At 42.0% G+C, this 27,900-nt stretch overlaps 1 protein-coding gene across 2 annotated transcripts in view; it reads left to right on the top strand.

Moving 5' to 3' along the window:
- Myo81F (Myosin 81F) overlaps positions 1–27,151 on the top strand; it is a 530,639-nt gene extending 503,488 nt beyond the window's left edge. For both annotated transcript variants that reach the window (XM_070285196.1, XM_070285197.1), the window contains one exon: positions 27,020–27,151. In XM_070285196.1, the coding sequence (XP_070141297.1) occupies positions 27,020–27,079 (60 nt within the window). In that variant the 3' untranslated portion in view covers positions 27,080–27,151. The remainder of the gene's footprint in view (positions 1–27,019) is intronic.
- The last annotated feature ends 749 nt before the right edge of the window (positions 27,152–27,900 follow it).

Below are 27,900 nucleotides of genomic sequence, written 5' to 3' on the forward strand. Positions count from 1 at the left end.
TACTGCCCACCTCGCTTTACAATCTCTGAAGGCCAATTTATGGACTTTTACAACTCTCTTGGAGATCGTTTCATAGCTGCAGGATACTACAACGCCAAGCACACGCATTGGGGATCCCGCCTCGTGACCCCCAAGGGAAGACAACTGTATAACGCTCTCATCAATGTGAGAAATAAACTGGACTACGTTTCCCCTGGTAGCCCCACCTATTGGCCAGCAGACCCCAGAAAGATACCTGATCTAATTGACTTTGCGGTGACAAAAAACATCCCACGCAATCTAATAAACGCCAAGGCCCTTCCGGACCTTTCTTCAGATCACTCACCGCTATTGATAACCCTCCTTCAAAGCCCAGAAACTACGGATCGCTCTCACAGGTTGACGTCGCACAGAACAAATTGGATGAAATACAAAAAGTATGTGAGTTCCCACATAGAGCTAGCCCCCCAGCTCAATACTGAAGCCGACATCGACTCCACCACCTCCGCTCTGGAAGAGGTACTTGTGACTGCAGCCAGGATCTCAACACCACAACAGAAGGATGTGCAAAAAATCAAATTTAAAACGAACCTGCAGATTGAACAGCTTATCCAAGAAAAGAGGCGTCTGCGACGGGCGTGGCAAACCAATAGATCGCCATGCTCAAAGCAACGTCTAAATGAAGCCACACGCAAACTAAGCCGGGCCCTGAAGCAAGATGCCGAAAAAGCACAATTAAGATATATTGAAAAACTCTCGCCAACCAGCACAAAGCATCCCTTATGGAGAGCTCACCCAAACTTAAGCTCTCCGACTGAAACCATTACCCCGATTAGAAAATCATCTGGTTGTTGGGCCCGCAGCGACAAAGACAGAGCCGAAACTTTTGCCTCACACCTCCAGGGCGTTTTCCAGCCGAACCCTGCAGCACATCCATTTGAACTACCGCAAAACCAAACTGAAACGGAATCTACTCCAACATCATTTCGTCCGAACGAGATCACGAAGGTCATCAGGGAACTGAAGCCGAAAAAGGCTCCCGGCGATGACCAAATAACTCAAAAAATGATAATTGAACTTCCGAATTGTGCTATTGAGGTCATCTGTAAAATCTTCAATGGGATCATAAGTCTCGGCCACTACCCAACTAAATGGAAAAAATCTATAATTATAATGATACCGAAGCCCGGAAAAGACCACACGATTCCATCATCCTACCGACCAATAAGTCTACTATCTTGCTTGTCCAAGTTATTTGAAAAATGCCTACTAAAGCGCATAATTCCTTATCTGGGAGCTCACAACATCATCCCAGCTCATCAATTTGGCTTCAGAGAAAAACATGGAACTATAGAGCAAGTTAACAGAATAACATCAGAAATTCGCACAGCCTTCGAGCATCGAGAATATTGCAGTGCAATATTTCTAGACGTTTCTCAAGCATTCGACCGCGTCTGGCTCAATGGCCTCATGCACAAAATTAAAACACTCTTACCGGCATACACACACAAATTACTTGAGTCGTATCTCTACAACAGAGTCTTCGCAGTGAGGTGCAACGCAACAACATCCGGCACCTATTCAATCGAAGCTGGAGTCCCACAAGGAAGTGCACTTGGGCCTACCCTATTTGTTCTATACACAGCGGATATCCCCACAAGCGACCAGCTAACATTATCCACTTTCGCTGATGACACTGCGATCCTCAGCCGTTCCAGATGCCCAGTCCGTGCAACAGCCCAGCTCGCCAACCACCTCAAGGTAGTCGAGAAGTGGCTATCTGATTGGCGTATTAAAATAAATGAACAAAAGTGTAAGCACATAACGTTCACCCTCAACAGACAAACATGCCCCCCGCTCTACCTGAACAGCACACTGATCCCCGAAGTCAACGTGGTAACGTACCTGGGCGTCCACCTGGACAGACGCCTAACATGGCGAAGACATATTGAATGCAAGAAACTTCATCTAAAACTAAAAGCCAGCAGCCTCCACTGGCTCATAAACTCCCGATCGCCCCTGTGTCTGGACTACAAGGTCCTGCTCTACAACTCCACACTAAAGCCAATATGGACGTATGGCTCCCAGCTCTGGGGGAACGCGTGCAGTACCAATCTAGACATCATACAGCGCGCCCAATCAAAAATCCTGAGAACTATCACTGGGGCACCATGGTATATTCGCAACGAAAACATCCACAGGGATCTCGGCATTCCTGCAGTTAAGAACGAAATAGAAAAACAAAAAGCGTCCTACAAGGAAAAACTCTCCACCCATCCAAATCCTTTAGCAAGGGACTTGATAAAAGTTTCCAGAAGAAGCCGCCTACTACGTAACGACCATCCAACCCAGCCATAATTATTCAGGGCCATTTACTCTGTACCAGTCTCATGACTGCTAGTTAGGTAGTATTGTAAGATTTGATACACTTATTGTTAGTCTCATAAATGAGAAGATTCAATAAATAAAAGCAAAGCCTAAAAAAAAAAAAAAAAAAAAAGGCTTACTTGCACCGGTTTAAGCATGAGGTCTTTACTGAGGACTCGGAGCATGCCTTTTTTGTATGCCCACTATTCTCGGCGAAACGAGCTACGCTGGAAGCAGCCATGAACCGCCGCCTGACACCCGACAACTTAGTCGGCTGCATGATGGAGACCCCCTCCAAATAGGATGCGGTTGCTGAAATGGCACAGTGCCACAGACAGACTTGAGATACTCCTGAAGAAGTATGAGAACTGGGCCTGTAGATGGAACGTGACCATCAACACAGACAAGTGTGCGAGCAGACAAATTCCCGCCATAGCCAGAACTTAAATTTAGATTTGGATTTGGATTTGAATTTGGATCTGAATTTGAACTTGAATTTGAATTTGGATTTTAAATTTTGAATTCTGAATTTTGAGTTTTGAATTTGGATTTTGAATTTTAAATTTTATATTTCAAATTTTGAATTTTAGATTTTAAATTTTGAATTTTGAATTTTGAATTTTGAATTTTGAATTTTGAATTTTGAATTTTGAATTTTGAATTTTGAATTTTAAATTTTAAATTTTGAATTTTGAATTTTAGGTTTTAAACTTTGAAAATTTAAATTTAAAATTTAAAATTTAAAATTTAAAATTTAAAATTTAAAATTTAAAATTTAAAATTTAAAATTTAAAATTCAAAATTCAAAATCTAAAATTTAAAATTTAAAATTTAAAATTTAAAATTTAAAATTTAAAATTTAAAATTTAAAATTTANAATTTAAAATTTAAAATTTAAAATTTAAAATTTAAAATTCAAAATTTAAAATTTAAAATTTAAAATTTAAAATTTAAAATTTAAAATTTAAAATTTAATTTAATTTTTAATTTTTAATTTTGAATTTTGAATTTTAAATTTTAAATTTTAAATTTTAAATTTTAAATTTTAAATTTTAAATTTTAAATTTTAAATTTTAAATTTTAAATTTTAAATTTTAAATTTTCAAAGTTTAAAACCTAAAATTCAAAATTCAAAATTTAAAATTTAAAATTCAAAATTCAAAATTCAAAATTCAAAATTCAAAATTCAAAATTCAAAATTTAAAATCTAAAATTCAAAATTTGAAATATAAAATTTAAAATTCAAAATCCAAATTCAAAACTCAAAATTCAGAATTCAAAATTTAAAATCCAAATTCAAATTCAAGTTCAAATTCAGATCCAAATTCAAATCCAAATCCAAATCTAAATTTAAGTTCTGGCTATGGCGGGAATTTGTCTGCTCGCACACTTGTCTGTGTTGATGGTCACGTTCCATCTACAGGCCCAGTTCTCATACTTCTTCAGGAGTATCTCAAGTCTGTCTGTGGCACTGTGCCATTTCAGCAACCGCATCCTATTTGGAGGGGGTCTCCATCATGCAGCCGACTAAGTTGTCGGGTGTCAGGCGGCGGTTCATGGCTGCTTCCAGCGTAGCTCGTTTCGCCGAGAATAGTGGGCATACAAAAAAGGCATGCTCCGAGTCCTCAGTAAAGACCTCATGCTTAAACCGGTGCAAGTAAGCCTTTTTTTTTTTTTTTTTTTTTTTTAGGCTTTGCTTTTATTTATTGAATCTTCTCATTTATGAGACTAACAATAAGTGTATCAAATCTTACAATACTACCTAACTAGCAGTCATGAGACTGGTACAGAGTAAATGGCCCTGAATAATTATGGCTGGGTTGGATGGTCGTTACGTAGTAGGCGGCTTCTTCTGGAAACTTTTATCAAGTCCCTTGCTAAAGGATTTGGATGGGTGGAGAGTTTTTCCTTGTAGGACGCTTTTTGTTTTTCTATTTCGTTCTTAACTGCAGGAATGCCGAGATCCCTGTGGATGTTTTCGTTGCGAATATACCATGGTGCCCCAGTGATAGTTCTCAGGATTTTTGATTGGGCGCGCTGTATGATGTCTAGATTGGTACTGCACGCGTTCCCCCAGAGCTGGGAGCCATACGTCCATATTGGCTTTAGTGTGGAGTTGTAGAGCAGGACCTTGTAGTCCAGACACAGGGGCGATCGGGAGTTTATGAGCCAGTGGAGGCTGCTGGCTTTTAGTTTTAGATGAAGTTTCTTGCATTCAATATGTCTTCGCCATGTTAGGCGTCTGTCCAGGTGGACGCCCAGGTACGTTACCACGTTGACTTCGGGGATCAGTGTGCTGTTCAGGTAGAGCGGGGGGCATGTTTGTCTGTTGAGGGTGAACGTTATGTGCTTACACTTTTGTTCATTTATTTTAATACGCCAATCAGATAGCCACTTCTCGACTACCTTGAGGTGGTTGGCGAGCTGGGCTGTTGCACGGACTGGGCATCTGGAACGGCTGAGGATCGCAGTGTCATCAGCGAAAGTGGATAATGTTAGCTGGTCGCTTGTGGGGATATCCGCTGTGTATTGAACAAATAGGGTAGGCCCAAGTGCACTTCCTTGTGGGACTCCAGCTTCGATTGAATAGGTGCCGGATGTTGTTGCGTTGCACCTCACTGCGAAGACTCTGTTGTAGAGATACGACTCAAGTAATTTGTGTGTGTATGCCGGTAAGAGTGTTTTAATTTTGTGCATGAGGCCATTGAGCCAGACGCGGTCGAATGCTTGAGAAACGTCTAGAAATATTGCACTGCAATATTCTCGATGCTCGAAGGCTGTGCGAATTTCTGATGTTATTCTGTTAACTTGCTCTATAGTTCCATGTTTTTCTCTGAAGCCAAATTGATGAGCTGGGATGATGTTGTGAGCTCCCAGATAAGGAATTATGCGCTTTAGTAGGCATTTTTCAAATAACTTGGACAAGCAAGATAGTAGACTTATTGGTCGGTAGGATGATGGAATCGTGTGGTCTTTTCCGGGCTTCGGTATCATTATAATTATAGATTTTTTCCATTTAGTTGGGTAGTGGCCGAGACTTATGATCCCATTGAAGATTTTACAGATGACCTCAATAGCACAATTCGGAAGTTCAATTATCATTTTTTGAGTTATTTGGTCATCGCCGGGAGCCTTTTTCGGCTTCAGTTCCCTGATGACCTTCGTGATCTCGTTCGGACGAAATGATGTTGGAGTAGATTCCGTTTCAGTTTGGTTTTGCGGTAGTTCAAATGGATGTGCTGCAGGGTTCGGCTGGAAAACGCCCTGGAGGTGTGAGGCAAAAGTTTCGGCTCTGTCTTTGTCGCTGCGGGCCCAACAACCAGATGATTTTCTAATCGGGGTAATGGTTTCAGTCGGAGAGCTTAAGTTTGGGTGAGCTCTCCATAAGGGATGCTTTGTGCTGGTTGGCGAGAGTTTTTCAATATATCTTAATTGTGCTTTTTCGGCATCTTGCTTCAGGGCCCGGCTTAGTTTGCGTGTGGCTTCATTTAGACGTTGCTTTGAGCATGGCGATCTATTGGTTTGCCACGCCCGTCGCAGACGCCTCTTTTCTTGGATAAGCTGTTCAATCTGCAGGTTCGTTTTAAATTTGATTTTTTGCACATCCTTCTGTTGTGGTGTTGAGATCCTGGCTGCAGTCACAAGTACCTCTTCCAGAGCGGAGGTGGTGGAGTCGATGTCGGCTTCAGTATTGAGCTGGGGGGCTAGCTCTATGTGGGAACTCACATACTTTTTGTATTTCATCCAATTTGTTCTGTGCGACGTCAACCTGTGAGAGCGATCCGTAGTTTCTGGGCTTTGAAGGAGGGTTATCAATAGCGGTGAGTGATCTGAAGAAAGGTCCGGAAGGGCCTTGGCGTTTATTAGATTGCGTGGGATGTTTTTTGTCACCGCAAAGTCAATTAGATCAGGTATCTTTCTGGGGTCTGCTGGCCAATAGGTGGGGCTACCAGGGGAAACGTAGTCCAGTTTATTTCTCACATTGATGAGAGCGTTATACAGTTGTCTTCCCTTGGGGGTCACGAGGCGGGATCCCCAATGCGTGTGCTTGGCGTTGTAGTATCCTGCAGCTATGAAACGATCTCCAAGAGAGTTGTAAAAGTCCATAAATTGGCCTTCAGAGATTGTAAAGCGAGGTGGGCAGTAGACAGCAGCAATGCAAAGGTTGCCGTTACCTGACTGCACTTTAATGGACGTAGCTTGCAAGTAATTTGTTGCAAACCTTTGGTGGAAGTGGTGTTTGATGCGTTCTCTGATAAGGATGCCGGTCCCGCCGTGGGCTTTACCATCTGGATGATCTGTGCGGTAGAAGGTATAACCTCTTATATGAAAGTTGTATCTGCTTGTGAGGTGCGTTTCAACCAGTAGCATGGCGTCGATGTGGTTTTCGTTTAGAAATTGTGCTAGTTCAAGTTTATGCCGTGAGACGCCATTGGCATTCCACGTGGATATACGTAGATTGGACATTGATTATTTTGACTGTTGTGCTACGAGCAGCTGTATCACCATATTCTGATTCTGGACGAGCGTTTGCATGGTCGTTTTCATAAATGACATGAGTTCCATCATGCTTTGTTGCATGGTCACCATCATGGATTCCATGTTGTTTCGTGGCTGCTCTGGGGCCTGCTGAGCATTTACTGAGTTTGAGGGGAGTGGATTTTGCATACCTGTCCGTAGAGCTTCGGCGTAGGAGATGCCCGTGGGGGCATTTAGCGGACCAAAAGAAGATCTGGCTGCTTTGGCAAAAAATACATCTGGAGTAGTTTTTGAATTAAAATACACATTTTGTGTATTTTGTTGGCGTGTAGCTGTCGCCCTTCGCATGCGACTCTTCAGCTCCTTGTAGACCTCACAGCCTCTGTAGTTAGCTGTATGGTTTCCTCCGCAGTTTCCACATTTTTTCGTGTTGGGGTCTTCTTTGTTCGCAGGGCAGTGTGCGGAGTTGTGGAAGTCTCCACAGACTACGCAGACTGACCGAAGGGTGCAGTATGTCCTTGTATGACCATACTCCTGGCAATTTGTGCATTGCACAGGACCGTTGCGTTTGTGAGGTTCTTCCACGGTGATTCTTCGATGCAGTAGGAACTGCAATTTTAAATTTTAAATTTTAAATTTTAAGGCAATTATTACCGGGGATCGTCCCCGAGCGTCTTTTGCAATCTCCTGGTTTACATCCCTGAATGCATCTATGTGCATACTTGGCGGAAGGTAGCAGCTGTATATTGTAGTCGCCTGGCACTTGGCCCTGGCGTAGCCAGGTCTCGAAGCTCTCTGCGATAGGTGTTCCGGAGGCTAAATTTTAAATTTTAAATTTTAAATTTTAAATTTAAAATTTAAAATTTAAAATTTTAAATTTTAAATTTTTAAATTTTGAATTTTGAATTTTGGGTTTTAAATTTCGAATCTTTGAATTTTAAATTATAAATTTTGAATTTTTGAATTTCGAGTTTTGAATTTTGATTTTTAAGTTTGAATTTAAATTTAAAATTTAAAATTTAAAATTTAATAAAAATTTAATAATTTTAAATTTTAAATTTTAAATTTTAAATTTTAAATTTTAAATTTTAAATTTTAAATTTTAAATTTTAAATTTTAAATTTTAAATTTTAAATTTTAAATTTTAAATTTTAAATTTTAAATTTTAAATTTTAAATTTTAAATTTTAAATTTTAAATTTAAAATTTAAAATTTTAAATTTTAAATTTTAAATTTTAAATTTTAAATTTAAATTCAAACTTAAAAATCAAAATTCAAAACTCGAAATTCAAAAATTCAAAATTTATAATTTAAAATTCAAAAATTCGAAATTTAAAACCCAAAATTCAAAATTCAAAATTTAAAAATTTAAAATTTAAAATTTTAAATTTTAAATTTTAAATTTTAAATTTTAAATTTAAAATTTAAAATTTAAAATTTAAAATTTAAAATTTAAAATTTAAAATTTAAAATTTAAAATTTAAAATTTAAAATTTAAAATTTAAAATTTAAAATTTAAAATTTAAAATTTAAAAATTAAAATTGGGTTTTAAATTTCGAATTTTTGAATTTTAAATTATAAATTTTGAATTTTTGAATTTCGAGTTTTGAATTTTGAATTTTAAGTTTGAATTTGAGTTTAGGTTTGACTTTGGGTTTAGGTTTGGGTTTGGATTTGAATTCAAATTTAAATCTAAATTTAAGACTTGATTTGATTTGGATCCAAGGTTTAAATCAAGCTCGGATTTGTGTTTAAATTAGGGCTTAGGAATTGTCATCCACATTCCGCAGTTGGCTCCGGTGGGGCTAAGAGCACAAGGCCAAGGATCTCGCCATTTTCCAACCCCCCCGCTGAGGCGGCGCCAACCAAAAGGGGCTCTGGGAACCGAGAAGGAGCGGTATAACTCCCATCAGGCATAACGCCAGGGCCAAGTGCCAGGCGACTACAATATACAGCTGCTACCTTCCGCCAAGTATGCACATAGATGCATTCAAGGATGTAAACCAGGAGATTGCAAAAGACGCTCGGGGACGATCCCCGGTAATAATTGCCGGGGACTTCAACGCGTGGTCCACCACGTGGGGGAGCACGGCAACAACTCAGAGGGGAACCGCCTTACTAGATGCCCTGGCGACCCTGGATGTCTGCCTTCTCAACGACGGAGGCAAATGCACATACAGCAAGGCAGGCCGAGAATCAATTATCGACCTAACCTTCGCCAGCCCGGAGCTCACTAGGAACGTCTACTGGGCAGTCACTGACCTCCTCACCTACAGCGACCACGCAGCGATAGTGATAAAGACGAGTCACTCCCTGCCGAGCCTTCCGAATCGGCAACCTGCCTACAAAGTAGGCACTCTAAATGTCGAGGAACTCCTAGAAAACATGGATGGCAATACCATTTCTGGCGACGCAAACACTTGCGCAGACGAGGTATCTGCGAGGATCAAGACAGCTTGCGATGCGGCAATGGAGAGCTCGACTAGAGGACAAGGAAGGCGACCAGTCCCCTGGTGGAACCAAGAGATAGCCACAGCCAGGAAAGAGTGCATCTCTGCGAGGCGCAGGTGCCAACGAAGCCGTGGACGGCCCATGCAGGAGCTATTTGAGGCTCGCTACAGGGAAAGGAAAAAAGCCTTAAAGGTGGCCATTAGAGCAAGCAAGCGGGAGTGCTTCCAGCAGCTGTGCGACGAAGCGGACCAGGAACCTTTTGGATCTGCCTACAAGCTCGTCATGGGTAAGCTCAACAGACAGCCGACCCCAACAGTTTAGGAGCAGCTTGGAGCGATAATCTCCACCCTCTTCCCTGCACAGCCGCCCCTAATGCCACCCAGTATAGCGGCGAGCGAAGCTATCACCATCAGCGAAGAGGAAGTCATGAGCGCGGTGGCCAGTAGCAAAATATCCAAGGCCCCGGGACCCGGGACCCCGCTGAGGCGGCGCCAACCAAAAGGGGCTCTGGGAACCGAGAAGGAGCGGTATAACTCCCATCAGGCATTCGCAGGGGGAAATCCCCGCGCACCGAGGGGACCCCGCTAGGAGCAGGTGCGATGAGTGAGGAGAAGCTGCGATCAGGCCGGGACGACGAGACCCAGGCATTAGCAGTAATGAGAGCTGAGCAGGAGCTGATGCGGGACTTCCAGCGACTCAAGCAGAAGGTACAGCACTCGCCTCCGGCCAGCGCGCCGGATATCCACCCGGTGTCAGCGCCGCCGAAAGTGCATCTGCCGGTTTTATGCTTTGGCGACATAATCGAAGAGCAGGCAACCCCGAAGCGAAGCTGGGACGCGGTAAGCCCTGACGGGAAGCAGGCCGAAGCCCACAAGAGGCAAAAGGTCGAAGCTAATGCCCCAGCGCTAGTCGAGAAGCTAGGAGCAATGCTCGACGAAATGATTGCAAAGTTTACCGACACTAAGAGCAACAACAAGAAGGTAGTACGGCACGTCACGCAGGGGACGATCGATTCAATGCAAGCTATGAAGAAGCTGCAGCTCGAAATCATTGCCGCACTCGCTGACGGCCACATCAAGGGATCCACTACGAGTGCAAGCCAGCAGACCACCCCCACGCTGGCTACCATGAACCTTAGTGCTGTGCCTGAAAACAGACCGCGAAATGCGGTATGGCAGCAGGTCAAGGCTAAACCCAGACCTAAGAATGCAGAAGTCAAAGCTACGAGCGGCGATAACAATGGGAGCCGTGCAACTCACCCTGCAATGCCCAGGAAGCAGCGCGCCGACGCAATTATAATCAAATGTAGCGCAGGAACATACGCAGACATGCTCAAGATTGTCAAAACTGAGCCCTCTCTACAGGGACTCAAGGACAATGTGCAAGGATTGCGGAGGACAGCGAACGGTGGACTCCTCCTAAGAATGCAGAAAACCCTGGACCCATCCACGCAGCAGCTGCAAGCAGCCCTAAAGACTCCATCTCCGGTAAAGCAGAGGTGGCGGTTATGCAGGAGACGGTCCAAGTGGAGATCCGCGACCTAGACGACATGACCAGCGCGGAGGAGGTCACCATGGCCCTGTTTGCGGGAGAAGAGCGCGACATACCACGAGACGCCTCACCCAGGATGAGAAAAGGGTTCGGCGGAACGCAAATAGCGACGGTCAACCTCAGACCCGAGCATGCGCGGAGGTTGCTTGAAAAGGGCAGAATCCGGATAGGATGGGTCGTATGCCGTATCCGAGAAAAAACTGAGCCAAAGCGATGCTACAAATGCATGGGCTTCGGACACACCTCGGCACGATGCCGAGCCTCCGACGCAACAGCTAAAGCCACACAGGAGTCATGCTTCAAATGTGGTGGCATGGGCCACAAGCACAACACGTGCCAAAACAAGCCCAAGTGCATCCTATGCACCCGAGGAGGCAAGCATGCGAAGGAGGCAGAGCACGCTACAATAAGCAGGACCTGCCCAGAATACCAGAGAGCCGCCAAGGATATGCAGAATGGTTAAGTTTCTCCAGCTTAACCTAAACCACTGCAGAGCAGCGCAAGACTTACTGTCGCAGACGGCGATCGAGCAGAGAATCGACATCGCCATACTGAGTGAACCCTACAAGGCAAAACCAGAAGGAGTATGGCAGCAAAGCGCGGATGGCGGGGCTGCCATCTGGAGCTGTGGACAGCCTCCGGAACACCTATCGCAGAGAGCTTCGAGACCTGGCTACGCCAGGGCCAAGTGCCAGGCGACTACAATATACAGCTGCTACCTTCCGCCAAGTATGCACATAGATGCATTCAGGGATGTAAACCAGGAGATTGCAAAAGACGCTCGGGGACGATCCCCGGTAATAATTGCCGGGGACTTCAACGCGTGGTCCACCACGTGGGGGAGCACGGCAACAACTCAGAGGGGAACCGCCTTACTAGATGCCCTGGCGACCCTGGATGTCTGCCTTCTCAACGACGGAGGCAAATGCACATACAGCAAGGCAGGCCGAGAATCAATTATCGACCTAACCTTCGCCAGCCCGGAGCTCACTAGGAACGTCTACTGGGCAGTCACTGACCTCCTCACCTACAGCGACCACGCAGCGATAGTGATAAAGACGAGTCACTCCCTGCCGAGCCTTCCGAATCGGCAACCTGCCTACAAAGTAGGCACTCTAAATGTCGAGGAACTCCTAGAAAACATGGATGGCAATACCATTTCTGGCGACGCAAACACTTGCGCAGACGAGGTATCTGCGAGGATCAAGACAGCTTGCGATGCGGCAATGGAGAGCTCGACTAGAGGACAAGGAAGGCGACCAGTCCCCTGGTGGAACCAAGAGATAGCCACAGCCAGGAAAGAGTGCATCTCTGCGAGGCGCAGGTGCCAACGAAGCCGTGGACGGCCCATGCAGGAGCTATTTGAGGCTCGCTACAGGGAAAGGAAAAAAGCCTTAAAGGTGGCCATTAGAGCAAGCAAGCGGGAGTGCTTCCAGCAGCTGTGCGACGAAGCGGACCAGGAACCTTTTGGATCTGCCTACAAGCTCGTCATGGGTAAGCTCAACAGACAGCCGACCCCAACAGTTTAGGAGCAGCTTGGAGCGATAATCTCCACCCTCTTCCCTGCACAGCCGCCCCTAATGCCACCCAGTATAGCGGCGAGCGAAGCTATCACCATCAGCGAAGAGGAAGTCATGAGCGCGGTGGCCAGTAGCAAAATATCCAAGGCCCCGGGACCAGATGGCATCCCAAACGCGGCACTGCACGCCGTAATCAGAGCAAATACGAGCCTATTCACAGAGCTGTACAACAAGTGCATCGGCGAGCGTACCTTCCCGAGAGTTTGGAAGCAGCAAAGACTTGTGCTTATCCCGAAGCCTGGTAAACTGAACGACGATCCTTCCTCATACCGACCCCTCTGTATGCTAAACACATTGGGGAAGATATTTGGGCGCATCATCTGCAGCAGACTGGAGAGAGAAATCGAGGAACGCGGAGCACTCTCGGGCCACCAGCATGGGTTCCGAAAGAAGAGAAGCACAATCGACGCGATCCGAGAAGTGACCCAGCTTGCAGCAAATGCGATCGAAGGCGAAAGATGTCAGGGTGGCACTAAGCAATACTGCCTTGTATGTACCCTCGACGTCAAAAATGCATTTAATTCGGCAAACTGGAGCCTAGTCCTGCAGGCATTGCAGCGCGCTGGCATATCTGGATACCTGATTAAGTTAATAGCCGACTATTTCAAAGACCGAGTGCTCCTATATGAATCTGATGCCAGCCACCAACAGCACCAAGTCACAGGAGGCGTACCGCAAGGCTCAGTTCTTGGGCCTATCCTGTGGAACGTCATGTATGACGGGGTTCTCAGGCTCCCATTACTACCTGGCTGCGCGGTAGTGGGGTTCGCTGACGACATCGCACTGGTCACGGTGGAGAAGCACCTAACCGAAGTCTCTACAAAATGCAGCCGCGCCATCGACATACTGATGTCCTGGCTCGCAGACAACGGGCTCTCGCTGGCCGAGCACAAAACGGAAGCAGTGCTCATAAGCAGCAGAAAAATAGTAGAGAAGGTGAGCTTCAGGGTCGGCTCGACTACCATTGAGTCCACCCCGGTGATCAAGTACCTGGGAGTAATGATCGACCACAGGCTGAACTTCAAGACCCATCTGGAATATGCTGCGGCCAAGGCATCCAAAGCTACTGCTGCCATTTCGAGGATGATGGCCAACAACCGTGGCCCCAAGCAGCACAGCAGGCGACTGATAGCGACAGTGGTGACCTCGACCATCCTGTATGCCGCGCCTATATGGGCTGAAGCCATGAAGACCGTTAGCTACAGCCGGCAATGCAAGTCTGTTTACAGACGTTGTGCACTGCGAATTTCCAGTTGCTTTTGCACGGTCTCGGAAGAGGCGGCGCTAGTGGTATCGGGAACCGTACCGATCGAACTTCTGGCAGAAGAGCGAAGGACCGGAAACTCAGGCAGCAGAACCCAACGGAGTGACACTATCGCACGGTGGCAAGTGAGATGGGACAACGCGAGCACAGGCCGATGGACCCATCGGCTCATCCCTGACCTGGTACCCTGGATCCAGCGTCGCACTGGGCAGTTGGATTTTCACACCACGCAGATCATAACTGGCCATGGATGCTTTAAGGCTTACCTGCACAGGTTCAAGCACGAAGCCAATCCATACTGCGACTACTGCGGTAGCGCAGTTATCGAGGATGCGGAGCATGTCTTTTTCGCGTGCCCTCTATTCTCGGCAGAACGAGCTGCGCTGGAAGCAGCCACGAATCGTCGCCTTACACCAGAAAATCTAATCAGATGTATGCTAGAGATGCCCTCCAATTGGGATGCGGTTGCGGAAATGGCAGCCACCGTGATGCGAGAGATGAGACGCCGGGAGCAGATCCGACGCACTGAAGACACCTGAAGGAAACCGGAAGAGCGGAGCCCTGAAGAGCGGCAACTGACCGCCAGCCGCCCCGTGAAGTATAGCTTTGCGGCAGTCCCGCGGGAGCGGACATTTCTCTTTCTTACTCTACTACTTATGTATTATACTTATATCTGTTAAATAAAAAAAAAAAAAAAAAAAAAAAAAAAAAGACAAGTGTGCGGTGGTCACATACACCCTGAGGAGAGGCACGTGCCCATGTGGTCAGCTCTTGCCACAACACATAGAGCACACCTATCTGGGACTGGTTCTGGACAAGAGGCTGACGTTCAACTCACACATCAAGGCGACTAGGGCTAAGCTGCACAAAACTGCCAGACGCCTAAGCTGGTTAGCTTAGTCTTAAATGTAAGACCTCTACCAGTCCCTGCTAGCTCCGACTTAGCGATATGGAGTGGTGATTTACGGCACAGCGGCCAGAACGCACCTGAAGAGAATTCAGGCGTTTGAGGCGAAGTTCGAACGGAGTGTCAACGTCGACTGTGAGGTCTCCGAGGACGAGGTGATCCGGACGGGAATGAGCGTTCGCCCCAAGAAGGCGCCTTGGCCGGACGCAGTACCCAACAGGGCCCTGAAGCTGGCTATCGCGTTTCAAGACGGAGGCGGTTCTTATTTTGAGCCAGAAAAGGTGGAAACGGCAGAGATTCAGGTTGGCGGAGCCGTGATCGAGTCGCAGAGGGCAGTGAAGTACCTTGGTGTTCTCCTCGACACCAGGCTATGCTTCAAAGAGCACCTCCAGTACGACCAGAAGAAGGCCAGTGGGACAGCAGGAGCACTCGCCCGGATGCAGCTAAACACACGAGGACCCAAGCAGAACATCAGAAGGCTGCTGGTAGGCATTGTCGCCTCCCAACTGCTGTATGCGGCGCCGGTGTGGGCTGAGGTGGCAAACAAAAAGTCCTTTATGCGGGCAGTTGAGTCAACATATAGACTTTGTGCCATCCGAGTGGCGAGCGCCTTCCGTACGATTTCGGACGACGCGGTGATGATGCTAGCCGGCCTAGTCCCACTGAAGGAGTTGGTCCGCGAAAAGGCGGACATTCGCGCTGCGTTGCACAGCCAGCAAGGACCCAACAGATCCACGACTGCCGAGCTAAAAGGCGCGGCCACGGAGAGGAGCAATGGGAACTGGCAGGCCAGGTGCGATGCCGCGCCTAAGGGACGATGGACGGAAGCATGGGGAGGTAGATTTTTACCTAAAAAAGGTGCTGGGTGGGCTTCCGCAGCTATCTGAAAATGTTCGGCCACGACACGGAAGACGGATGCCTGGAGTGCGGATCAAGGATAATCGAAGATGCGGGACACGCCTTCATCGAATGTCGCCGATTTGAAGAGAAGAGGGACGAGCTGGAGGCGGTAGCGGGGTCAGCGATCAGTGTTGACACGCTGGTGCCGTTGATGCTGTCGAACCAAAGGACGTGGGATGCGGTGGCGGAATTCTCAGCTAAGCTGATGAAATCCCTCAGGTCGCTGGAGAGAGGGAGGAACGAGCGGACTGACTGAGCGGCCTTCCATTGTGCGAAGCATTGCTTTGCGGCCGTACCGCACAATGCGGGCCCTTTGCCCCGCCAACGTAGTACATATGTATGTGGTTATTGTACAGTAATCGTTAAGTCTAGATTCTAATAAATGAATATAAAAAAAAGACACTAACGGACGAAGCCAAATTTTACTTTGCCCACGAAGGGCCATACAAATATACATACGAAAAACAGAACAACGATTAGGTGTACATATATATTGAAGGGGAGACGACTGTAGGGACCGCGACCTACCGCAACGACAAAACGTCAGAGAAGCTTGACAGGCGCCAAAACAGCCGCTCCCACAGAGGCCAAAAGGAGACGGAGAAACGCTCGACGCATTTTCCCTTTCCGCCGTCGATGAAAGCCAGGCCAAAAGCAGCGACAAAAGATGCCGAAGCGGCCGCGCAGCGCCAGAAGCTCAGCAGAGCAAGAGAGGGAGAGACGCACGACGCACGACCTCCCGGCCGCCAATGAACGCTATGCAAGCGTACCGATCGACGCCGGCAGAGGCCGTCATAGAGAGGGCGCTACCGAAGGGGCGCTACGCTTAAGCTCAGCAGAGCCCGAGCAGATACGAGCTTACACTGCAGGCGAAGAGAGACGGCGACAAAGACGAAGAGGGAAGCTAAGGATCAAAGCAGCGCTGCCAAATTCTGGGCAGAACTAGGCCACTAATGCTCTGCCAGTGCCAGAACTTGGCAAAAATTAATTCTCTGGAAACAGCGGGCGCGATCAATACACATCTTTTCCGACGCGGAAGAAAAGTCCGAGAAGGACACGTGGTACCTCAAGTGACATACATATACTGGCCGCCGGACATGTGTCCAAGCCCACCTCGACCTCATCCAGGCGCTGCGCAACGGCACGGTTTAAGCCGGACGCGCGCCAGCGATACGGGTGAACCAGCCAAGGGCCATGTCTGGGTAGGATTCTGGAGTGTGGCGTAGGGTTTAGTTAGGGCCAAATTCCGTTGTTTTATACCGTAGCTAGTAATAATGAAATAAAGAACACAATTAAAAGCCAAGTCGACGTCTTCGCTTTCCCTCGAACTAGCACAAATCCGCATGTATCATTCATCCCTCCCTCGCGAGGAACGCTTCACATAGCCCTCCACTCCCGCTAACTCCCTCGCCAAGGTGCTGGCTGGGTTAGCCACACCAATTCCGCGTGGCCGCTAAGTAAAAATCCGGGCAAGAGTAGGGGCGGGACGGGAGCGGGGATTTACCGCCGCTGGGTTTTCCCGGGCGCAGATCCGGCGTGGGCATTTGGCTGCTGGGCCTCCCGAGCCACGTGTCCGCCAGCGTCAGAGCGCGCTCCAAAGCTCCCCCTTCCCCCCTTTTTGACCTACAGTTTCCCTTATCGCCGCTGGGTAACGCCGGGCGGAGGGAGATTCTGCCGGCCAGAAGGTGACGCCGCTACTGGGCAACCGAGCGGGCGTGGAGAACGGGAAAGCAACCGGTCAACTCTGGATTACCTGTCCAAGATCCATTTTTCGCGAAGCCAGATTCACTAATCTCGTGCAAGCCCCTTCCACTGCCATTTTCCTGCCTCAAGATAAAGTTAAAATATTCGGGCATCCAAGTCTTGGCCGTCTTTAAAACTATAAATATTTCTGGAGAGGAAATCTGGTCCGCTGAGGTTTTGCCCCGACCCTAGACACATCCTTACAATCCAGAGAGCTGCAACGATCAACATTTTTTCGATCACCCGATCATTGACTCGGATTTTTTGTGACGCAAAACTTTGCATCAACAAAATTGAATGATCGTTAGCGAGCATGATCGAAGCGAACATTCAGTTCCGATCACTCTTGTCTTGGTTGGGAATGATTTTGTTTGATCGTACGCGCTGTATGAGCAACAAAGAATGATCGAGACTGCTGCTTGCATTCAGGCCGATCGCAATCATACCGTTCGGTCACACCGGTTTTGATTTGCTCATACCGAGTGGTTCGGTAAAGTCTGACGAAATTTAGCAGAGTCTCGGATGTACGTGCATAACTACTTGCAGTTTAATCTGTTGCCTAAATAAAATAATTATGGAATCGACAGAGAGCGTTGCTGACAGCGTAAAAAATGGAAACTATACCTTATCTGGCCAGCGCAAGGGACGAAGTTTTATTTGGAACATTCTGACAGAAATAATAAAGCCGGACAACAATTAAAAGAATTCGTTTTCTGCCGTACTTGTTGCAACGTGTTGAAGTACAGCGCAAGCCAAACCTCAAATTTAAATAGGCACAGCTGCTGCAAAAACATAAAACTATCACAAAGTTTAAAAACTGTTTCTCCGTTGGACAAAATCGAGGCCATTGAACAATGCGCAAATTGGATAACAGAAGACTGTCGGCCATTTTCAACAGTCCGCGGTTCTGGTTTTGTTAAACTAGTAATGTTTTTTGTTGAAATTGGCGCAACTTACGGGGAGCACGTCGACGTAGAGGACATACTACCAGATCCAACTACCATTTCTCGGCAACTGTGGTTGTTGTTGCTTGGCCGCTGGCGCTGGCCGCTGTTGTTGTTGTCTGGTGCTTATTTGTGGGGAGTCAAACGACTCCTCACAGAGTAAATTATGAAGAAATAAATGAAGTCATTTGTATCACTTAATTCTTTGCATCACACCTTGTTTCCTTTAAAACACTTAAATGTTTATATATGTACATATGTACTTTAAAAAATTTCACTCATTTCGCAAGGCAATTCTCGATCTGATTGCATCATTCACAATCAAATCAGGCGCAACATGAGTGAAGCCTGAGCTCTTTTGAATCGTTGGACTTGATCGTTCTTTTTCTGCACAATCAGTTTCGATCATCATACCGGTACCAACAAATCAGTTTGAATCAGTAAGCAGAGCAATCAGAGATAGGATAGTCGTCCGAGTTTCATAAAATTTGTATCGGAATTCTGAAATAATATAAAATGGCCATATCTAAAAAATTGAGCAAATGTTGAAAAACAGCCAAGTTATAATTTTTTTTCTAAAAATGTATCGACCTATATAATATAGTCGTCCGATCCGGCCCGTTCCGACATTTATAGCAGTGAGAGTATATAAAACTTTTATATTTATATTTTATATTTTTTATTTATAATTTATAATAAAAGCCTATATGCAAAGTTTCATTCAAATAGCTTTAAAACTGAGGGACTAGTTTGCGTAAAAACGGACAGATAGACGGACGGACAGACGGATAGACGGACATGGCTATCTCGACTCGGCTGTTGATGCTGATCAAGAATATATATACATACTTTATAGAGTCGGAAACGTCTTCTTCACTGCGTTGCAAACTTCTGACTGAAATTATAATACCATGCAAGGGTATACAAATCTAAGAGCCGCAATATACTTTTCGAAGGTTTCTGATGCGCTAAACTCGAATCCGGTTTCGGGAAATTGTAAAAGGTCTTACGTACAAGAACATAATTTTAATATGCCGTAAAGATTATTAAGAAAAAAAAACGTTTTAAAGTTATGTTACATCACCTCAAAAGTTCACAAGAATTTTTTTTATTATAAAGGTTCAATATTTTAAATAAAATTGTGTTTTTCATCAATTATAGCAAAATTAACGAAGTTATGGGTAGTTTAAACGGAGAGTGTTTTGTGTTGAATTATGAGTATCACAAAATTGAAAGCGGTCTCCGGAAAATCACGACCTTGAAATTTTGTCATATTGTGCATTTTTAAAATTAACTTAATTCTTTTAACAAAACTAGGGGGTTGTGACTTTAAATTTTGATAAGAAAGTGGGAAATTGTTTTAAATAAAAACGCCACGTGAATACCCTGGGACACTTATCTTTTAACCAATGCGTTATTGTTTTTTTAATCGGATGTTTTTGTGGACAGTTAGGATGTACACCGCAAACCTCTTAACATTTTTTAATACAAAATTGAGAAGATTTAGTTTAAATGTTGTGGTATGATATGGTATAGTTTTGACATCATTTTTTTTTTTTAAGTAGCCCGTTTTGCACAAAAGTAACCTCTGATTTCACATTCCTATAATAGTCCTGTCGGCCATCGGCAAAGTACTGAAACATTTTCAGGCTGGTTACACTTCTAGTCAAATAAGCGCTCCCATCTTACCAGTTTGCATTCCAGATGAAGCACGGTAGTTTTGACCATCTGCGCCGAGTAACCAAATGTATTCTTAAAGACTTCCACCGGTTTTTGAAGCTGAATTGCTACTAAAATAATGACCCACTCTGATGTGGTTCCAAGAAGGTTAATGCAATGCTGGATATGGCGCAGACTTGTCAGGATTTATCCTTTGGACCTCCCTCAGAGAATAATCTAACACCAATATTGAAGTGAACCACTATTTAACGCCTAAACAATAATAGTATCTCAGTACACTATTAGAATAAAATATAACACTGATCTAATGAGACACAGTGATAAGCCATGGAAACGTAAAAAAAAAATAATATAAGAAATTAAAGAGTTATAGTGCTATTCGAATCTCTTAATACACAAAAAACATTTGCATGCGTAGTAAGTGGGTTAGGGGACTAAGGTTTTTAATTTATAATGGCCGTCAACGATTGCTGTTATTCAGTACAAATCATTATAGACTCTAGAGGGCTCAACACTAAAGATATAAGGGATAAGGGATAGAGAAAACGAAAAGTAAAAATTTGTTTGAACCGATTCGATGTGTTTACTGTGGTTGCCATTCTGAGGGCTTCAAACTAACATTCTAAGATAGGCTGAAAGTATTTCAGCATTTTGTAGCTAAGGGGTCATTGATTTCCTTCAACCACCCATTGATAAATCCATGCACACCCCGTGATTCATTTACCATGCACGAAATATGATCGATAAACACAAGTTTAGGATCCAGGTGGAAGCCTAAGTCATTAACTATTGTAATTATTTCGAAAAAGCAATACCTCAGCGTATAAGGAGTAAGGTAGGTTACGACGCGAGAGAATGTCATTAGCTTGCATTTAGAGCTGTTTAAGTTTATCAGGTTAACGCAGCGCCATTTTTATACCCCAGCAGGGTATTATAATTTCAGTCAGAAGTTTGCAACGTAGTAAAGGAGAGGTTTCCGACCCTATAAAGTATATATATTCTTGATCGGCATCAACAGCCGAGTCGATCTAGCCATGTCCGTCTGTCCGTCTGTCTGTTTCTACGCAAACTAGTCCCTCAGTTTTAAAGCTATCTGAATGAAACTTTGCATATAGTCTTCTATATACTCTCACTACTATATATGTCGGAACGGGCCGGATCGGACGATTATATCAAATAGCTGCCATACAAATGTTCGATACATTTTTAGAAAAAAATTTATAACTTTGCTGTTTTTAAACATTTTTGCATAAATTTTTAGATATGGCCATTTTATATTATTTCTGAATTTTGGTAACAATTTTATGAAAATCGGACAACTATATCATACAGCTGTCATATAAACGATCGGTAAATGTAGAGAAAATTTAAAGCTGGGAATGTAAAACTGTAACTGTCAAACTGTAAACATAATAAGTATAGGAAAAAAGTAATGAAACTCTGTTTTGTGAGTCTTGTCAGTATTATAATCTATAATACAAACATCAAAACCAATCTGCAACGGCATGCCGGAGCTAGCAAAACAATCAAGAAGTTTTTTAATATAAACAAGAAAGGAAGCTAACTTCGGCACACCGAAGTTTGTATACCCTTGCAGAATGGTTTTGATATTTATATTATTAATTAAAATGTACTTATTTTGTTTGCAGTTTGACAGTTACAGTTTTACATTCCCAGCTTTACATTTTCCATACATTTATCAATCGCTTGTATGGCAGCTATATGATATAGTTGTCCGATTTTCATAAAATTTATACGAAAATTCTAAAATAATAAAATAAGCTTATATCTCATAAAATTTTTACCAAAATTCTGAAGGATTATAAAATGGCCATATCCCAAAATTGATGCAAAACTGTTGAAAAACCTCCAAGTTATAATTTTTTTTCCAAAAATTTATCAAACATTTGCATGGCAGCTATATGATATAGTCGTCCGATCCGACATATATAGCAGTGAGAGTATATAGAAGACTATGTGTAAAGTTTCATTCAGATAGCTTTAAAACTGAGGGACTAGTTTGCGTAGAAACAGACAGACGGACAGACAGACAGACGGACAGACGGACATGGCTAGATCGACTCGGCTGTTGATGCTGATCAAGAATATATATACTTTATAGGGTCGGAAACGTAATAACCTGCAAGGGTATAAAAATCAGATTTTAAAATACAAAATAATATTTTTCTAAGTGCCTTCACTCATCAATCATTTTCGACCCCATAAACCATATATATTCTTGATCAGCATTAACATGCGAATCTTTCTAGACATGTCCGGAAGAAATCGATTTTTTGGCCATTTTTGCGAAATTTGATAAGCAAAAATGGCCAAAAATTTTGATTTCTTAAAATTTTAAATTTGGTATGCAGTTTTTTAAATTAATAAAAACTAACACAAAACTGCTTTCCGAATCGAAATTAATGCATTTTTGGCTTAGTTATGGTATATTTTAATTGTTACCTGCAAGGGTATACAAACTTTGGCTGGCCAAAGTTAGCTTTCTTTCTTGTTAAAAACTGAAACTGTTTGTAAGTTCGACTAGCAAGAAACGTATTTACACTGCAAGAAAATTTTGACGTTATCAGTTCTCTGGAGTTAGTCAAAACTAAAAAAAAAAAATTTAATGATAAGGGACGCAATTGGCTTCCTTGCGGGATACCAGAGGTAACCCTGTGAACTTTAGAAAATATACTTTTTAAGAGGACCTTTTGCATCCTGCCATTCAGATAACATGAAATTCAACAAAAACGATCAACCGGAAATCTCATTGAGTCGAGTTTTCTAAGAAGAAGACAATGGTTATCAGTGTCAATTGCTTTACTGAAATCAGTATAGATTAAATCTATTTAAAAGTTATTATGTAAGCAAGTTTAATAAGTGATCTCCAAAAGATTAGTTGTTATTGATCTTCGTTTCAAAACTTGACATGGAGAAATAACTGTTCTATACAACAAATGCGGACTAATGATATTTTCAAAAGGATTTAAGATGACCTACCCCCATATCTAATAGGTCATATACATATATACCCATATAATGAGAACACAGCTGGAAAAACTTCGGTGGCCACAGTAGTCTGATCTGCCCTTTGGGAAAATTTTCCAACCGGCCAGTTTTTTTTTTTATTTGGCTCTGGTTTTTCATCGGATATATGCGATAACATATTCCGACATTTGAGCAGGGGAAGGCCGCGGATATTACTACAGAAACGAAATTGTGAAATTTTTATTAATTCAAATACTAAACAGAAAAGCTGCATGCACACGCGAAGTAAACGAGATCTTTTAAATATACAAAATAGGAGGTTTAAATAAACTCCGGTGGTTTTATTACAAAATTTTACCCAAAACGAAGGAAAAACAAGAAAGGAAGCTAACTTCGGCACACCGAAGTTTGTATACCCTTGCATTACATTTTACCTATATTTATTATGTTTACAGTTTGAAAGTTACAGTTTTACATTCCCAGCTTTACATTTTCTCTACATTTACCGATCGTTTATATGGCAGCTATATGATATAGTTGTCCGATTTTCATAAAATTTTAAACAAAAATCTGAAATAATAACAGAAGCTTATATTTAAAAGTAGATAAGAATATGTTGAAAAACAACGAAGTTATAAGTTTTTTCCGGCATAGCGACATAAGTCCGACGACATATCTCCGCCCGGTACATTTTTCGGGCGGACTTATGTCGCTTTTCTCCGAGCGGAGTTATGTCGTTTTCATGCGACATATCTCCGCCAGAAAAAAAGCGTCATATCTCCGCGGAGTTATGTCGTTTGTAAGCGACAAATCTCCGTCAAACTACTAACGACATACAGTGGCGAACTTAATTTTTGGCACCGTTTTTCTTCATTTAACATAGAAATATTTACTTGAATCAAATTTGATTTAAATATTTTGATAAATTTCCAACTAAATGAACTTAATTTTATTTTTGTATATCATTCCATTAATTTATACAAATTTTAAATTTAAAAAAACCGCTACATTTCCCTGAACAAAATTATTGGCACACATGGCAAATAGTGAATTATTTTCTAAAAATGTTATCGACCTGTTAACTTTTTACTTCTGGAAAGCTTTGTTATCTTTATTTAGAATATGTTTGTTGATAAAATTTTAACTTAAAATCGTCGAAGTGTCTATTTTTTAAGCCAAAGTAGCTCATTTTACTAAAATGATGTATACTAAAAACCGGTTCGGTTGCAAGTTTGACAAAAAACATCGATGTCAATGCCCGTCCATGTTTTCAAAATAGACCGTCGCACAGTAGCGCCTTTTCTCATTTAGCGTTGCAAAAATCATATCTTTTGAACCAAATAAGGTAATCGAATAATTTAAACGGCATTGGACAAGTAATTGTTGTAAAATATATATATGTACTGCATAAAGTACCACGCCCACAAATACGCCTTTTTAAAGGGTATCAAAGTGAAAAAATAATTTTTTTTCAATGAAAACAATTTTTAAACAAAAATTTTTATTTAATTTTTTATGTTTATTTTTATGTATTTGCTCAAATAAAAATAATTTGAAAACTGAAACAATTTTTTTTTTTTTTAATTTGAAGTGTAACCGCCACGCGCTACAGTTAGTATATTTCTTGAAATGTATGAAATTGTGTCGGTATTTTGGTATATTTTACCCTGAGTTGTTTTGGTTTTTTGCGTTGCATTTCCGCAGACGCAGCTCGACGCAGCCGATGAAAGTTAATTCTGATCCAGGAAAGATCCACGGAACTTGTAGTTATAGTGTAGTCAGTGGCCGGCATTGGCGTCAAAAGATATAGACTACTTTAGGCAGAAAAAGGTGAAAAAAATGGACACCTGGCAGGTAGCGATTTACCTGTAGAAGCCCAAACCAAAGTGTCGTTTTTTTAGGTTCTTTAATAGTTTATGAATGTATCTATCATTTAAAGTTAAAACCATGACCATTGGTTTTATGGTTTTTTTGTAATATTACCTGAAAGTCGACCAATTTACACATTTTTTTTGTATGATGCAAAAAACGAAACAAAGTTCAACTTTAAATGCTCATAACTTCTACAAAAAAAATCTTAAAATTGATTTTATTGCAGATTCTGAATCCTTGTTAAATTTCCTGTCGAATAAGTATGGTTAAAATCGTTTTTGCGAACATGACTTTTTCGATTTTTGCAACGCTAATTGTTCGAGAGGCGCTACTGTGCGTCGATGTATAACTTAACATCGGTATCAAAAAAAAATCATCGAAAAACATCGGAAAATAGCGCTAAAAATAACATCGATGTTCGATGCACCGATGAATTTTGTAATAAATTACAAGAGCTTATTTCTATTATCTTTTTTGTGAGTAAAAACTGCAAACAAGCTACCGTAGTAATTATATATTTTGTTCTTATTTTTTAGATATGAAATGACATAATTAAAAATGATATCAATATTGATGCTTTCATAGGACTCTTTCATTTTATTTGAAATTATGAAATAGGCAAAAATTTGTAAGATGTTATCCATAGGACCATTTATCCATAGACTCATAAATAAATATTAAATATTGTTGAATCAGAGACCGATGTTTCGTCAAACCTCGATGCATCGGTTAACATCGATATCAACAAAAACATCGAAAAACATCAGAAACATCGCTATAAAAAACCTTGCTGCTCGATGCATCCATGTTTTCAGCATCACTAGTTCGGTGTGCCAACAATTTTGTTCAGGGAAATGTGACAGTTTTTTTAGTTTTTTAATTTTTATAAATTATTGGAATGATATACAAGGATAAAATTAAGTTCATTTAGTTGGAAATTGATTAATATATTTAAATAAAAATTGTTTAATATAAATATTGCTATGTTTAATGGAGAAAAATGGGTGCCAAAGTCAGACATGCCAACTGTGCCAAAAATTAAGTTCGTCGCTGTATTTTTGCGCGGAGTTATGTCGCTTTAAAACGACATATCTCCGCCGAACTAGAAACGACATATATCCGCCGAACTAGAAACGACATATCTCCGCGCGGAGCTATGTCGTTTTAAAGTGACATAACTCCGCGCGGAGACTTATGTCGCTATGCCTTTTTTTCTATTCATTTGCCGATCGTTCCTATGGCAGCTATAAGATATAGTCGTCCGATTTTCATAAAATTTTTACCAAAATTCTGGAATATTATAAAATGGCTATGTCTCAAAAATGATGCAAAAATATTGAAAAACAGCCAAGTTATAATTTTTTTTCTAAAAATTTATCAAACATTTGTATGGGAGCTATATGATATAGTCATCCGATCCGGCCCGTTCTGATATATAGCAGTGAGAGCATATAGAAGACTATGTGCAAAGTTTCATTGAGATAGCTTTAAAACTGAGGGACTAGTTTGCGTAGAAACGGACAGACGGACGGACGAACGGACGGACAGACGGACATGGCTAGATCAAATCGGCTGTTGATGCTGATCAAGAGTATATATACTTTATAGGGTCGGAAACGTCTCCTTTACTGCGCTGCAAACTTCTGACTGAAATTATAATACCCTGCAAGGGTATAAAAACGACCATTCTCTTGGAAGGGAGACTGAGTGTTTAGCAGAAAACAAATTTACAAAATTAAAAATTTTTTTAATTCAAAAAATTTAATCAAAAACAAAAAGTCAGAAAATAAAAAAAAAAATCAAGAAAAAAAGGATTAAAAACTAAAATTTTGATGACATTTGTAAGAAATAAGACATAAAGTTATTATAATTCGGATGAAGTTCTCTATGTATAATGCGCCTACAATCTTCATTCAATATATAATTACAAGGCACTTCCAATTAGCAATATATATTGTAAAAACTGCTTGACAACTCGGCTTCTAAGGAGAGATTAATAAACTTTTTAGATACAATTTTTTAAATTAGAACACTATTTTTTTTATCGTAGTACAGTTTTTTCTTCCCGTTCTTAAATTATATTATCGTAGCAAAGCACCAAAGATGAGAGCTCTCATGTAGTGCGTATCTAAATGCTACCTATGTATCTGAGCTTGGCTGTTTTTTTTCTGTGGGTCTTAAAAATTATAGTTAAGATATAACACTCTTGGACTTATCACTGGAATATATTAAGAAACACAATTTGTTATAACTACTTCGTGTTGTTGATGTTACCTTTTTTTAATATTTTTGAAATATTTTATTCAATTGCAGGCCTTTCATATCGCAACGCTTATACGGGAATATTCTGCAGTATCGAAAGCAATGAAATAATCTTAGCCCTTATCTCACGAATCTATAAAGTGTAACAACTATTTAACAATAAAAATATTTATCCTGACACAAGTATAACCTGTCTTTTTTCGCGTTAAGCCCACACAGAAAATGGAATGTAGGTGGAAGCTGAAAGAAATGACAGCTAATATATGCAGAAGCATTACTTCAATGAGACGTTACCTCTGGATTTACATATATTTCATTAAAAATGGTACTTAAGTCATAATTAATAAGTAAAAAGAATAAAGAATTCATATTCCCTATCTATCCTAAGCTATCCTAATCATGGTCAAACTAAAATGAAAAATAGTCCCGGTATAAAGGTTATTATGGTTTCGAAATCTAAATCCGAGGTAAGCTTGATTCAACTGAATCCTGCTAAAATCTAAACGAGCAGCTGACGAAAGATTTATGCACTCACTAAATAAACGATGAAGCGAAAAAGCTTAAGGGGTTATCCGGGTTTTGAGACTTCAATAAATGCATTTTTTTTTAAACTTATTTATATAATAGTACAAAGTGTCAGGAATGTTGTCCCAAAATTTCAAGTCGATCAAGTCGATGTAGGAATGGGAGAAATTTAAAGACCACCGCGTCGTATGAGTCAAAACTGGCAATTCGAACTTTTGCGGCGTTTTTCTCGAAACCACTTTTTTGAAGTCGGTAGTCACGATATCTCGAAAACTATTGCACCGATCGACTTCTGCTTTTGCACACTTCTTCTAGACATGTTTTTGTTGTCGTTGAACGAAGGACTTTTTATATCTTCAATTACAACTCATTTTATAAGCCAAAATATGGCCAAAAATGACGTGAAA

The sequence above is a fragment of the Drosophila kikkawai genome, chromosome 3L (genome assembly GCF_030179895.1).
Source record: "Drosophila kikkawai strain 14028-0561.14 chromosome 3L, DkikHiC1v2, whole genome shotgun sequence".
Classification (NCBI taxonomy): Eukaryota; Metazoa; Arthropoda; class Insecta; order Diptera; family Drosophilidae; genus Drosophila; species Drosophila kikkawai.